A 16,303-nucleotide genomic window follows, 5' to 3' on the forward strand; every position below is an offset into this window, starting at 1 on the left:
GATTTTATGAATTGATCAAACAAACTTTGTAGCTGGCTTGTACCTGGCTCAAGACTAAAGGAGACCTCACTTCTGATCTCCCCATCTGAAGACCTGAGACCTACAGAATCAGAAACATCTTTTAAGTCAATACTTAAAACTTATCTTTAAAAAAGGCCTCTCTTTAATTGGTAGCACATATTCTTTTTATTTTGCCATTGTTATTTTTTATTGTGTTATCTTATATTTGGAGTATTTTAAATGTCCAATTTTACAGCCTAATTTCTAGTTGTAATCCTGTTGTAACAATATAAAACAGTTTGTTTTGAAAAGTGCTGTATAAATTAAGTTTATTGTTTTTATTAAATAGTGATAGTGCAAGAGTGCTGGAATAAATATTATAAATAGAAATACTCTTTGGTTTATTACATCTATTTGTAAAAAACAAAACATTACTGCCATACAAAGAGAAAAGATAATTTCCTTCTAAAGTACCTGGGCAGATATAAACAAACATTATTTACTGTATAAATACAACCTGTAAATGTTTTATTGTTGAACAATCGTATTAAATATTCCAAATATCAGTTAAAAACGTGTTAAAAACAGAGGTAAACACTTGCATTCAGCAGCAGTTGACTTTGACAGCGGACCCACGTGCTGCTTCTGTTTACATTCTACGGTGGAAGCACGCGGCTGTCGCTGCTCGCTCTCTCATTGGCTCGATGTCACCCGGACCCCTCCCAAAGGCGGGGCTCGCACGCGGAAGCTGTTCCAGTACCGCGAAAAAAATAGGGAATAACTCCGTCAAGTAGAGAAATTACGCCAAGTTTCCTCACTTTGATGAGTTTAGACCGTCTACCGAGCCGTTAAAGTTTAACCGGAACGTACGGAAACCGGCGTTTACTTCAAAAAACCTCCCCGCGACTCGGTGTCCGTTAGAAATGAACGAAGGCTCCGGTTAAACGCGACAAATAACCACTTTACCAGCTATCTAACGTTGCTATTTAGCCGTTTTATCGAGAACGAGAGTGAACCGACGCCGTCGGAACATTTCTATTTTGCTCGTTAGTGAAAATCTCACTTCAAATTTAAAACATTTAGCGCGTTTCTGTGAACCGGGAACGGGCATGCGCAGTGGCAGCGGCAGGCATACGCGGATATAAGGATTGGCGCCGGCGCCACAGCTGATGCATTCATTCATTCTTCACTCAGGAGGTAAGACCACAGAGCCGGAGAGCACATCTACACTCATCATATCTGTAGTTATATGACATATTTCTACTCTTTAAACCTTCCCGGGCTTTGTATTCGAGCCTGTTAATCTGTTAGTCTTTTAATCTCCATTTTTCTCGACGTAGTTTTGTGTAATATTGATTTAAATCTCGACCAGCAAGAGACTGCAGCCTCATCTTAGTTTTTAACTTGTATTTTGACTTTTCTGAAGGGGTTTTCGCTGCTAATGCAATCTTCACCTCGCGTGAATCTTGCATGCCATCCTGGAGATGTGTTGAGTGAAAATTATTAGTTTTAATGGAGTTTATCTGTTCAAACACTGAGGCTGCTCTTGTAACGTTAAAACCGTCAGAAAAGCGTTATGTAACTTGTCTTTTGCCCGTATTCCTTAATCAAGCAGATATTCAGCCGTTGGCATGTAAAACCAGCAGCTCATCAGTTGATCTGCACATCGGGGTTTGATAGTTATTGTTGACCTAGTTAGCAGTTACCAGGCTAAGTTTGCTAATTACAGTAGCTCCCCTCCAGAACTTAGCCGCGCGGTGGAGTCGGTTTACCCCCACTTTAATGTCGCCTAATGGACTTTAAACACGATCGTTCTTGGATATGTGATCCCCAGGTTTTTATTCTACTAATCGAGCGTGGTTAAAATCAGTTTGGTTAATTTTTAGCGGTCATTTATATCAGTTTCCCCCCGCCGACCAGGAGGAGGTTCTGGGAGGCAGGACTCAAATCCTCCCGCTTTTGCTCCGATGAAATTGGCGCGTCTTTGAGTTTCAGAACTCGATTAAAGTCCATATTCGGGCGTTTTCATAACTCAAACTGGACTGAAGATGTCTGGAAACGTGTGCTTCGTCGCTGAAGATGGGAAATTCGGGTGGAAATTAAGCATTTTCGAGCTTTTTTTTGTTTGAAAGCGAGGGAACGAGCAGCCCCCCTCCTTTTTGGCTGCAGCTACCACACTAGCTTACAGGACCTGGCTGCTCGGTTTAGCTCTTATCATAGTTATATCTGATTTTACCCGGTTAGTATGAAGTTGTGGTCACCGTGGTCTTTACATGCAGTGCTTCAGCTGTGTTAGCCGACCATTATTGTGTCTGTGGAGCTACTTTGGCTCCTTTTTATTGGTGGTCACAAGCTAACATACTAGATCTGATATTAAAAGCTAACCACAGCTCCCTAACCAGGGTCAAACTCAGCTTGTAAATGTGATTTTTCTGTTATATTCTGGGGATCTGTGGTTTCAAGGACTTTATGTGGCTCCTCCAGAACTTTCAAGGAGCCAGTTTAACTCTTCTATAATATTATTTTAGTTATTTTACTCAGCTTATAGGGCTAGCACATACAGTGTGCTCTAACATGTTGTGTGTGATTCTTGGGCCCAGAACATGGCCTCAGGACTCTCTGATCATAAAATGGATCCAGGATAACTGAATTAATTCCTAATTCCATATGTTTCTGTATTTATACAATAATAAAGTTGCGCCTAAATCTCAACTGTTCCCTCTTTTTCTCTGCAGCGGAGCCATAAATACAGTCGACACCATGTCCAGACGCAGGTGAGCAGCTGCTGCTGTTTGTTCCCAGACTGAGATCTGGGGGCCCCTCACTGTAAAGACTTTGCTAGGCCTCAGTGATCAGGCTTAACATAGTACTATAAAGCATATTTTCTCATATTTAAAATGTCAAATGTATGTTGAGAGCAATACACTGGTCTCGCATGATGATGATGATATAATATGTGTACAGCACAGACTACAATAATGTTGATTACATGTTTTAATTGTCAGAGTCTGAAACTTTTGGACAATTGATCAAATTAACCAGTGCAACTGTAAAGGACTGTCTGTACCTACAGCTGTGATGTTGATGTCATATTTATTCATTTTATAACAGTGGTCGCATCACACTTCAAGCCAGAGATTCAAACACACCTGAGCCGACCGTCAGAGCCCCACTGAAGAAAAGAAAATCTGAGGTTTGTCTTGTTTTAATATTCTCCTCCATATGTTTGTACCATAGCAGGTCTTCTTCTCCATTCCTAATAATGTCAACGTTTTACTAACTTCCCATGAAGCCCTCTGTACCATGTATTGTGAACGTTTAGTGTCAGGTTTATTGTCCGGTTGTAGTTTTTATTGCAAACACTGACTCACCAGTTTTATTTATTTTTTTATTTCTTCTCCAGCCCTCCAAGAAGAAACTACAACCTGCTGCCAAGAAACAAAGCTATGAAATACAGGTCAGTGTCCACATGTTATTAATGAGTGTGTGTGTTTATAACTGATAAGAGCCGAGCCCAAGATGTGTGTTGTTACTACTTTATTATCTGTTTTGTTCCACCTCCCTTTAAGTGTGACCAACCCTCTTTTTTTGTCTTTTTTTTTTCTTGAACCTCTGTTTTTATCAGCATATTGTATTTCCATAAGGTTGTAGTGTATACAATTTGAAGTACAACCTAGTGCTCAGGAGTTATGTTGCTATACATAAGTTTCCTATATTGATGGCGTCCATTTTGTCACCCCAGTGTATATACAGTGTCTGGTTTTCGTTTGTATTTTATTTGTTTTAGCCCTGTTTTGTCTCCCATGTCTTTTTATGTATTGAATAATATACCTTTTAACTAGTTACTATAGTTGAATATCTTCATGTTCAGAGCTCAGGCTGAAGGAGAAGAGTAAAGTGATTCAGGAGTCTTTAGCAGGGTTATATCTGCAGCCATGCAGTACCTAATTTTCATCCCAAGGTGGCACCATTGAGCAGCAGTTGATCTTCTACAGTATCTGGGGACTTCAATAATTAAAGAGTTTAAGTTTCCTGAAAAAGGCCGTAAACAGTATTTAAGTCTTAAATTTCATCCACAGTGATCTTATGTAAAATTCATATGTAGACCTTAAATTAATTCAACTGTCTATATTTTGCTGCTCTTTTTTATGATTGTGTAATCCATCTCCATCTTTTCCAATACTTAAGACTAAAGTTAGAAAACTGAAAAATGCACATTACTTTCCCAGAATTCAAGTTTCAGTAACATTTTCTGTCGAGCTGATAGTCCACAAACCCCAAAACTATCAGCTTGTGATTTAAAAACCGATGGAAAGGGGCAAATATTTACTACTTTTTCTTTTCTTTTTTTTTAAACTAGAAACAGAAAATGACTTAATCAATTATTCAAATAGGGATTCATTTTGACAGTCACCTCATTATTTCAGCTCTAGAGTAATGCAGTAATCATGACACTCCATGACTGATACCACGTGTGTTTATTCATCTTTTCTGTGTTTTCCAGAAGTGTTGGTCGGAGGATGGCGCCACTCCGTGCATCCTCATCGAAACTCCCCACAAAGAGATGGAGCCCACAGACCCGTCCAGCGTCTTCAAAAAGTACAGCTTCAAAAACCTCTTCATCAAGGCCTCCCCCATCCCCAGCCTCAGGTAACTGTGTGTTTTACACCCCAGTGAGGCGGCTTTGTGTCTCGACACTTCCTGCTGAGACCCTCTGCCTTTTGTTGCTAAGCTGTTACTCCACCCGACTCTGTATTCAGTGTTTAATGCTGTCGTTCACCATGAATCAGCTCTTGGTTTTTAGGGTTTGTTAAGTGAATCAGTTTCAGGGCTTTATCTCAAAACACAGATACTTTATTAATCTCAGAGGGGAAGTTGAATAGTTAAAGCTAATGAGTTCATACAGCCAAAAAAGAAAACTTCAGTGAGGTGAAAAATGATAAATGGAAGAATAAAACAAGATAATATACAGATAATGTCCTAAAACTACAGGTTATTATGAATATTCTACAGTTTCAATACCTGAAGAATAAACAAGATAAATTCTGGACGGATATTAAAAATACAATCCTGTGAAGAGACGTTGAGGTATAAAGGACAATAGTTGTGCTAGTGTTGGAATATTTCAGATTACACTGTGTTGCACTGGATGTCAGTTATAATACAAACTCTAGAAGAAGAAAATACTTTTTTAATGATTTAGTTTAGAGGCGTCGCACGTGCTTGAAGTAAAAACTTAAAACTTTTTGAATGGAACTTCTATGTGTGTGAGTTCAGATGGTAAAACCTGGTCTTTCTCCTCCAGCTGGGCCAGTTCAGATGACGTGTGGATCAAGATGCTCAACAAGGAGCTGAAGTACGTTCATGACAAGAGCTACCTGCAGCGGCATCCTAAGCTGCAGCCAAAGATGAGGGCGATTCTGCTGGACTGGCTGCTGGAGGTGAGTGGTTATAGATCTTTAAATGTCCTGATGTCCTCCATGTTGAATAAGGAGTTGGTTTAAACTGGATCGTGTCCCTTTCTGTGTGTACAGGTGAGTGAGGTGTACAGCCTCCACCGGCAGACGGCCTACCTCGCTCAGGACTACTTCGACCGCTTCATGCTGACTCAGCAGAACGTCAACAAAGACTACCTGCAGCTCATCGGCATCACGGCGCTCTTCATCGCCTCAAAGATCGAGGTGAGTTCCTCCCTGATGGAAATCTGTGTCTGTTTGATTCTGTTCATGAAAATATAAAGTTGAAAGGAGTGAAAAGAAACTCGTTCATAACCACGACTTCTCTCCCTCCTCCCTGCAGGAAATCTACCCTCCTAAAATCTACGAGTTCGCGTACGTCACAGACGGAGCCTGCGACATGTGGGACATCCAGCGCACTGAGCTTCACATACTGAAGGTACAACACAAACACCTGCCCCACAAAAATCAGTCAACTAAGGTCGAACGGCGGTTAGTTTCCGGAGAGATTGACGAGTCGTAGATGTGGCGCTGTGTGTTTAACCCCGTTGTTGGTGTCGTCATGCAGGCATTAGACTGGAACCTCTGTCCTGAGACGCCCATCTCCTGGTTGAAGCTGTACGCTCAGGTCGAAGCCCAGAAAGACAACGAGAACTTCCTGGTTCCTCAGTTCTCACAGGAAACGTACATCCAGATCACACAGGTACGTCACACCTGCTGACGGGCTCCTCGTCTGTTACTTCACACAAACGCCTAAAAACTTAATTTTAAAATTTAATCGGAGACACTGAACAGACAATAAAATCAATCAGTTTTTAATGTCCGCACACACTGACCTCTTCCTGTTCGTTGCAGCTGTTAGATCTGTGCATGATGGACATCAACTCATTGGACTACAGCTACAGTGTTCTCGCTGCAGCCGCCTTCTGCCACTTCTTCACCTTCGACGTCGTTCATAAAGTCTCAGGTAGGTTTGGTTTTCATACCTGCACCTTGTTTTTCTTTTACTTAGATAAGATGACACAGGCAGGTTGTTGGATGTTTGTAATTTTATACAAGCAGCACATTTAAATCAGTTACAGCCTTTTTATCAGAAACATCACATGTTGTTTTCTTAGACTTGATTCCCCCACAGCATCCTAACCTTTCTCTGTGTGTGTGTGTCAGGTCTGACGTGGGAGAGTGTGGCCCCCTGTGTCCATTGGATGAGACCCTTCATGGACACGCTGCAGTCTGAAGTCACGCCACAGCTCAAGAACTTCCCCAAAGTCAAAGCCGACGACAGACACAACATCCAGACACACGTGGCATATCTGGACATGCTGGTGAGCAACGCTCAGAAACAGATTTCACCTCCTGGAGTCAAGACAAAAATGCAACCAGAGTTGTTTTTAGACACAGCTAGGCCTGGGTTTGAGTTTCTTAATGTTTGAGGCAGAAAATGGCGGCTGTTTTGGGATTGTTTCTGATGATTGACTCATCGTTTAAGATTTAAATTGAACTGTAACTCCTCTTGTTATAATTGTTGACAAACTGTCATTAATGAAGACGACTTTGTCCTCGTGTCTAACACTGAATATCTTCCCCGTCCTGCAGAGAAAAGCTCAGGAACGTCAGATCGACAGCCCCGACTGTCAGATGTCACCCATCGCCGTTGGAGCCATCCTGACTCCACCCAGCAGCACAGAGAAACCAGCCAATCCCTGAGTAGGAAACAAGGTGACCAGCGACGAACGCTACCTCTCCGCAGTTTGACCCGAAGTGACGGCCGACCTCTCAGACCACACCAGCTCCTCAACCGCCGGGTTTGATTTTAGGGAAAGACGGACTCTGTTTAGCACGTTTTTTTTTTATTTTTAACACTAAGCTCAGACTCTCGATTCCTGTCAGTCTCTGTTTATTTTATCTGAAAGTACGGAGACGGTCAGGAATTGAAGTTCTCTTTATTTTTAAATAATTTAAAGCTAAACTAGTTTGAGTTGTGATCTGAACCTGCAGCAGTTTCCTTGTGAGTCCACTGATGTGAAGTGGAGACGCTGGCAGGGAAGCCACCTGCTGTGGCTTTCTTTAATTTTATTAAATAAACAAACCGTGTTGGTTTGAGAGGAAACATTTCATACCTGTCAGGTACTTTCTGAGAGTCTTACTGGTGCTACTCTGTTGAAATGGAAATGCTCTCAGACGGTGCTTCAGTCAGATTCTCAGGAAAATGGAAATGAGGAATTTATCATTTCTTACGTTTTTTTATTATTTCATTCCACGATGAACTGAGGAACTAAAGTTGTGTTGAATTATATTTCTCTCCTAAATTCCCTTTATTAAATCTGGTGTAAACTTTAGATTTACACTTGTCGTCGCCACAGAGGAACAAACAATGTGATCATTTACTACAAAGTGTTTTTGTAGCTACTTTGAGCCACAGGAAAGATCAGTCATTGATTTGCTGTTTAACGTCCTGAAACCTGGAGATGTTTAAATGCACCTGTTTGTGGCTCAATAAACCCCTTACTTATTTTATTTTATTTTTTTTTTACTGTTGCAACCTGGTTGCATGTTTTTGTTACATTCCTGGGAAACTTGACAATTGTGCAAAGTTTTTGCTTTTAAGTGCTTGTATTTATTGAAAAGCCTTAGTATGTAAGAAAAAAATGTTCATATGTAAAAACAAAAACAAACAAAAAAAAAATAAGAATCTTTCTTTCAGCAATGAATGAGCTCAGTTTGATCACTGCCAAAGGCAAAAGCTATTTATGATTTTTGCTCTGACGCCTGTTGAATTACAGTTCCTCATTAAATGTTGTACACTAGCCTGTCATTACTTAGTGCCTTTTTAAAGAGCCAAACAAACCGATGAACTGTACGGCTTCTTAATTTAAGCTGGAATGAGCCGAACAGCCGAGAGATCAAACAAACCTGTGACTGTAAACCTCTACAGATGTATGGAGAATCTGCAGTGAACAAACAACCATGTAAACTGTATGTAGATGTTTAAGAATGTATGTTTTTGTAAATAGAGCAACTCAAAAATGTGTAATTTTCTTTTATATTTTAATGTTTTAAATAAATGAAGTTAAATGAGATAAGAGTTTGGTCTGTTTAATTTTGTCTCCATCAGCTGATGTATAAACTGGAGGGGGTTAAATGTGAGGGTGGAGCTGCTGAGAGGAAAATTAGAGTTTAAAGGTCATTTCACCCAAATTACAGATTTGTAAATTAGATTTTCTGCAGTGGTTTCCAAGTTGCAATTCAAAGATCCTGCACACTGACTTGCAATAAACTATTTATTTGCAACGTTTCTGTGCTATGATGACGGTCTGGCACCGAAACATTGCAAATATATCTTTTAATGGATCAACACTTACAATAAACTGCAGGAAAAGTGTAAAATATGGACCTTTTATAACTTTGAGCTACACTAATTTATCTCCAGGGAACCTGCAACACAACAGCTGTGGTAACACTGACTGGAAACTACTGGGAGCCATTTTGGAGAGAACAAGAAGACTGGTTCTCAAGTTAACAGGGTTAGTGTTGGTTCTGTCAGTTTCCACACTGCAGTGAGGAGAGCACAGAGTTTTCCTCCTCGGTCTCACTTCGGTGTGAAGTTTGCAGTTTTGGCAGAGACAGAAAAACAAGAAGAAGAACTTCCGGCATGTGTCAAGAAAAACACTGGAGTGCTAATGAGGAAAAACTGTGAAGCTCCAGACGTGTCAGAAATGTTACTGTGAGAGAGAAAATGAGCCACTAAATGGAAATGTATTTCACACACACACACACACACACGCACACACACACACACACACACACACACACACGACAAAAGGTTGAATAGTGCCCGTGGCATTCACCCCCGTGTTTGGGGGCGTGTGTGTGTGTGTCATATATAGGGTGTTTTGGCGGTCAGAGGCCTCCCTCCATATACATGCAACCCCCCTCTTACAAAGTAGGGTAGAGTGAGTGTATTGTGTTGGCCTGGGAAAGCGTGGCCTCAGCCTGCACACACACACACACACACACACACACAGAGGTTGTGTAATCTGTCTGAACTCAAACATATATAAGATTATCACAGGACGTCAAAGGTCATCAGGTCAACATTAGAAAGTGTCCTATATCTGTGTCCTAGAAATTACGTCTCTATATGACATATATATATCTATATAATATGTTTTGTAGGAAATGTAATTATATTTTCTATAAATGTGACGAGGAAATGTTGTTAATTTATATATTTGGCAAGTCACAAATGCACTGATTCAGAATCTAGAAGTAAAATGTTCACACCTTGCTTGTTTTTCAATCATAATATCTGATCTCTTAAGGGGATATTTGTAAGTTTTGCTATCGCTACATAGCTAACGTTTGCATTAGCAGCTGTTTACTTACCAGTCTAGATCAAGCGTTGTGAGTTCAGCATCAAACTTCATTCCTTTACTCACTAACAGCTGTGTCCAGAGATGGAAACAACCCTCTTGTTTTGCTTCTGTTTCTGTCACTTCTTTTCTTCTACTGAAGTTAGCATGCTAACCAGCTAGCCCTGGCCTGGTTGGCCTGTTTCGTCACTTTCTGATACTGAGTCACTGTAGCGTTAAAAGAAGTAGCTGCTCAGAGGACATATTATAATCTCTTGTCTTGTAAACGTAACAATGGGCAAGACTGGTAAGTAAACAGCTGCCAATGCTAACAATAGCTATGTAGCAATAGCAAAACTTACAGTACAATCTCCACCTGTAGTGACTCCACTTTTATTAAACTGTTTCCTGGTTCTGTTCAGACTCTCAGGGGACTTAACTCTGCATGTGAACACATTCCTAGGAGACAGATATTTCCCATGAGCCTCAGCTGTACTGCAGTTTAGTAAACGTTAGCATGTTAGCATACTGCCCACTGAGCTGCTAGCGTAGCAGCTCAGTGGGCAAAGTCTCTAACACTTCCTGTTAGAGACTTTGTTGAAATGATCAATCAATTAGTTGATAAAATCATTAATCAATGACACTTTTTAGGAGAAAGAAACAAATACTAGCTGCTTCTATTTACTCTAGTGTGAGTTTTGCTTTCCCTGTTTTATATCAGTCTGATAATGAAGGTTGCATCATGTTATTTTTGATGCTGACATTTTTTCTGTACAGTTAAACGATAAAAAACAAACTGACATGGTAATAAATGCAAATAATTAGAGGAACATTTACCCTATTTAAATTTTGCAGATTGACACTGTTCCATCTATTTAGGCTTTTTATTACTAGTATGTCTTTTAAACGTGGTTCAGGACAAAGTGCAGACACTGACTGAGACTCGGTGAGACACAGACAGACTGAAGCTGATGCTCATGTTAAAGAGGTCAAAGACAATACAGAGCAACCAGACACAAGCTGCTGCAACCCCCAACACACACACACACACACACACACACACACACACACTTCTGTGAATACTCTCATTAGCACAACCCATTCCTCAGCCTCTAACTGCAGCCTGGATCTAAACCAGGTTCTAACTTTAACCTTTAAACCAGGTCTTCACCCTCACACAGCTTTTTGATGGACTACATGTCCTCAGTGTAGACTCCGACTGGTCCCCACAGGGATGGAAGAACAACACACACACACACACACACACACACACATACACACACACACACACACACAGCTGCATCAGAGTACGATAACCTCCATTCATGTTGTTAACAATGCATATGCTTCATGTCAATTCAATGTCCAGATTGTATGTGTGTCAGGAGGGAGGGGGGGTCAGAGGTCATTTTCCCAACAAGCGATAAAATGAACACATTTGTTTTAAAGGCTTCAAACAAACACAAAATATTTCCAGAATCAGGACATCCAGGGTCCAAGGAGCAAGTATTGAATATGACCAGATAGAGCAGACTGTTAGAAGATTACTGTCAAAGGAAAGAGAGATAGTCTGAATAAAGTAAGCTCTACTGTCTGACCACATAGCTCAGATTGAGAGGGTGCTGCCTAGTAGATCTAAATATGTAGGTTTAATTCTTAAAAGCCTTAGTGAATTTTGAAGTCCAACACCAATATGAAAGACTTAAGAACTCTAAGAAAGAAGGGAGCTCGGTTGCCACTGCATGAACATGCAAGTCGCTGAGTGGTTGCTTTGAATCCTGCCTGTCATCAATACCTTGAGAAACAGGATATTAAATACTAAATTAATACATTTTTAGGACAGCCTAAACAATGACATTTTTATTACATATTATTCTAAGATATTATTACTATACTGAGGCATTTATATACATTAATATACTATGATGTTTTCAGATGTTTTCATGCTGTATTATGCTATATGCTATTAATGTGTTTTGATGTTTTATGCCTTAAAATACTATGAAATTTTTATGCCATACTATACTATGTTGTTTTTTTCGTTTTTATGCCTTACTATACTATGACTTTTTTTCATTTTTATTCCATACTATACTATGATTTTTTTCATTTTTTTGCCATACTATACTATAACGTTTTTTTCATTTTTATTCCATACTATACTATGACGTTTTTTTGCCATAATATACTATGACTTTTTTTGCCATACTATACTATGAATATTTTTCATTTTTTTGCCAAACTATACTATGACGTTTTTTTGCCATAATATACTATGACTTTTTTTGCCATACTATACTATGTCGTTTTTTTCATTTTTTTGCCGTACTATACTATGACGTTTTTTTTCATTTTTTTGCCATACTATACTATGACGTTTTTTTGCCATACTATACTATGACGTTTTTTTTCTTTTTTATGCCATACTATGCTATGACGTTTTTTGCCATACTATACTATGACGTTTTTTTTCATTTTTTTGCCATACTATACTATGACATTTTTTTCATTTTTATGCCATACTATACTATGACGTTTTTTTTCATTTTTTTGCCATACTATACTATGACGTTTTTTTTCATTTTTATGCCATACTATACTATGACGTTTTTTACCATACTATACTATAACCTTCTCTTCATTTTTATGCCATACTATACTATGACTATTTTTTCATTTTTTTGCCATTCTATACTATGACTTATTTTGTCATTTTTATGCCATACTATACTATGACTTATTTTGTCATTTTTATGCCATACTATACTATGACTTTTTTTGCCTTACTATACTATGACTTTTTTTTTATTTTTCTGCCTTACTATACTATGACTTTTTTTTTCATTTTTATGCCATACTATACTATGACGTTTTTTTGCCATACTATACTATGACGTTTTTTTTCTTTTTTATGCCATACTATACTATGACTTTTTTTTATTTTTTTGCCATACTATACTATGACTTTTTTTCATTTTTTTGCCATACTATACTATGACGTTTTTTTTCATTTTTATGCCATACTATACTATGACGTTTTTTACCATACTATACTATGATGTTTTTTTCATTTTTTTTACCATACTATACTATGACTTTTTTTGTCATTTTTATGCCATTCTATACTAATTTTTTTGTCATTTTTATGCCATACTATACTATAACCTTCTCTTCATTTTTATGCCATACTATACTATGACTATTTTTTCATTTTTTTGCCATTCTATACTATGACTTATTTTGTCATTTATATGCCATACTATACTATGACTTTTTTTGCCTTACTATACTATGACTTTTTTTTTATTTTTCTGCCTTACTATACTATGACTTTTTTTTTCATTTTTATGCCATACTATACTATGACGTTTTTTTGCCATACTATACTTGACGTTTTTTTTCTTTTTTATGCCATACTATACTATAACTTTCTTTTCATTTTTATGCCATACTATACTATGACGTTTTTTGCCTCACTATACCTTGACTTTTCTTTCATTTTTTTGCCATACTATACTATGACGTTTTTTTCATTTTTATGCCATACTATACTATGACGTTTTTTACCATACTATACTATGACGTTTTTTTTTCATTTTTTTGCCATACTATACTATGACGTTTTTTACCATACTATACTATGACGTTTTTTTTTATTTTTTTACCATACTATACTATGATGTTTTTTTTTATTTTTTTACCATACTATACTATGACTTTTTTTCATTTTTTTGCCATACTATACTATAACTTTCTTTTCATTTTTATGCCATACTTTACTATGACGTTTTTTGCCTCACTATACCTTGACGTTTTTTTTCATTTTTTTGCCATACTATACTATGACGTTTTTTTTCATTTTTTTGCCATACTATACTATGACGTTTTTTTCATTTTTATGCCATACTATACTATGACGTTTTTTACCATACTATACTATGACGTTTTTAAATTTTTTTACCATACTATACTATGATGTTTTTTTTTATTTTTTTACCATACTATACTATGACGTTTTTTACCATACTATACTATGACGTTTTTTTTTTCATTTTTATGCCATACTATAATATGAGTTTTTTTTTCATTTTTTTGCCATACTATACTATGACGTTTTTTTTCATTTTTATGCCATACTATACTATGACGTTTTTTTTTCATTTTTATGCCATACTATACTATGACGTTTTTTTTCATTTTTATGCCATACTATACTATGACGTTTTTTTGCCATACTATACTATGACGTTTTTTTTCTTTTTTATGCCATACTATACTATGACTTTTTTTTATTTTTTTGCCATACTATACTATGACTTTTTTTCATTTTTTTGCCATACTATACTATGACGTTTTTTTTCATTTTTATGCCATACTATACTATGACGTTTTTTACCATACTATACTATGATGTTTTTTTCATTTTTTTTACCATACTATACTATGACTTTTTTTGTCATTTTTATGCCATACTATACTATAACCTTCTCTTCATTTTTATGCCATACTATAATATGAGGTTTTTTTTCATTTTTTTGCCATATTATACTATGACGTTTTTTTTTCATTTTTATGCCATACTATACTATGACGTTTTTTTTCATTTTTTTGCCATACTATACTATGACGTTTTTTACCATACTATACTATGACTTTTTTTGTCATTTTTATGCCATTCTATACTAATTTTTTTGTCATTTTTATGCCATACTATACTATAACCTTCTCTTCATTTTTATGCCATACTATACTATGACTATTTTTTCATTTTTTTGCCATTCTATACTATGACTTATTTTGTCATTTTTATGCCATACTATACTATGACTTTTTTTGCCTTACTATACTATGACTTTTTTTTATTTTTCTGCCTTACTATACTATGACTTTTTTTTTCATTTTTATGCCATACTATACTATGACGTTTTTTACCATACTTTACTATGACTTTTTTTGCCTTACTATACTATGACTTTTTTTTATTTTTCTGCCTTACTATACTATGACTTTTTTTTTCATTTTTATGCCATACTATACTATGACGTTATTTTGCCATACTATACTATGACGTTTTTTTTCTTTTTTATGCCATACTATACTATGACTTTTTTTCATTTTTTTGCCATACTATACTATAACTTTCTTTTCATTTTTATGCCATACTATACTATGACGTTTTTTACCATACTATACTATGACGTTTTTTTTTCATTTTTTTGCCATACTATACTATGACGTTTTTTTTCATTTTTTTGCCATACTATACTATGACGTTTTTTACCATACTTTACTATGACGTTTTTTGCCTCACTATACCTTGACTTTTTTTTCATTTTTTTGCCATACTATACTATGACGTTTTTTTTCATTTTTTTGCCATACTATACTATGACGTTTTTTTCATTTTTATGCCATACTATACTATGACGTTTTTTACCATACTATACTATGACGTTTTTAAATTTTTTTTCACCATACTATACTATGACGTTTTTTTAACATTTTTTACCATACTATACTATGACGTTTCTTTTTCATTTTTTTGCCATACTATACTATGACGTTTTTTTTTCATTTTTTTGCCATACTATACTATGACGTTTTTTACCATACTATACTATGACGTTTTTTTTTATTTTTTTACCATACTATACTATGACGTTTTTTTTTCATTTTTTTGCCATACTATACTATGACGTTTTTTACCATACTATACTATGACGTTTTTTTAATTTTTTTACCATACTATACTATGACGTTTTTTTTTCATTTTTTTGCCATACTATACTATGACGTTTTTTACCATACTATACTATGACGTTTTTTTTTATTTTTTTACCATACTATACTATGATGTTTTTTTTTATTTTTTTACCATACTATACTATGACGTTTTTTACCATACTATACTATGACGTTTCTTTTTTCATTTTTATGCCATACTATAATATGAGTTTTTTTTTCATTTTTTTGCCATACTATACTATGACGTTTTTTTTTCATTTTTATGCCATACTATACTATGACGTTTTTTGTCATTTTTTTGCCATACTATACTATGACGTTTTTTACCATACTATACTATGACTTTTTTTGTCATTTTTATGCCATTCTATACTAATTTTTTTGTCATTTTTATGCCATACTATACTATAACCTTCTCTTCATTTTTATGCCATACTATACTATGACTATTTTTTCATTTTTTTGCCATTCTATACTATGACTTATTTTGTCATTTTTATGCCATACTATACTATGACTTTTTTTTTATTTTTCTGCCTTACTATACTATGACTTTTTTTTTCATTTTTATGCCATACTATACTATGACGTTATTTTGCCATACTATATTATGACGTTTTTTTTCTTTTTTATGCCATACTATACTATGACTTTTTTTCATTTTTTTGCCATACTATACTGTTACAACCCAGCTCACAGGGGAAAGGGAAGCAAAACAAAAACCAGTTGTTGACAGGTGTAGAGTTGTTT

General features: G+C 36.1%; 1 protein-coding gene across 1 annotated transcript; it reads left to right on the forward strand.

Annotated features, from left to right (window-relative positions):
- The first annotated feature begins 2,698 nt into the window (after window positions 1-2,698).
- Window positions 2,699-8,533, forward strand: ccne2 (cyclin E2). The gene is made up of 11 exons (XM_056381142.1): window positions 2,699-2,774; window positions 3,112-3,193; window positions 3,404-3,457; window positions 4,505-4,650; window positions 5,306-5,441; window positions 5,535-5,681; window positions 5,800-5,895; window positions 6,025-6,159; window positions 6,312-6,423; window positions 6,624-6,781; window positions 7,053-8,533. The coding sequence occupies exons 1-11, from the start codon at window positions 2,761-2,763 to the stop codon at window positions 7,161-7,163; spliced, it is 1,191 nt and encodes a 396-aa protein (XP_056237117.1). The 5' UTR covers window positions 2,699-2,760; the 3' UTR covers window positions 7,164-8,533.
- Window positions 8,534-16,303: the final 7,770 nt, after the last annotated feature.

The sequence above is a fragment of the Seriola aureovittata genome, chromosome 7 (genome assembly GCF_021018895.1).
Source record: "Seriola aureovittata isolate HTS-2021-v1 ecotype China chromosome 7, ASM2101889v1, whole genome shotgun sequence".
NCBI classification, from domain to species: Eukaryota; Metazoa; Chordata; class Actinopteri; order Carangiformes; family Carangidae; genus Seriola; species Seriola aureovittata.

Excerpts from the sequence above, each read along its gene's own strand:
- ccne2 (XM_056381142.1), top strand. Across the intron at positions 5,442-5,534 it reads TGCTGGACTGGCTGCTGGAG|GTGAGTGAGGTGTACAGCCT; the intron begins GTGAGTGGTTAT and ends CTGTGTGTACAG. Across the intron at positions 6,424-6,623 it reads CGTCGTTCATAAAGTCTCAG|GTCTGACGTGGGAGAGTGTG; the intron begins GTAGGTTTGGTT and ends TGTGTGTGTCAG.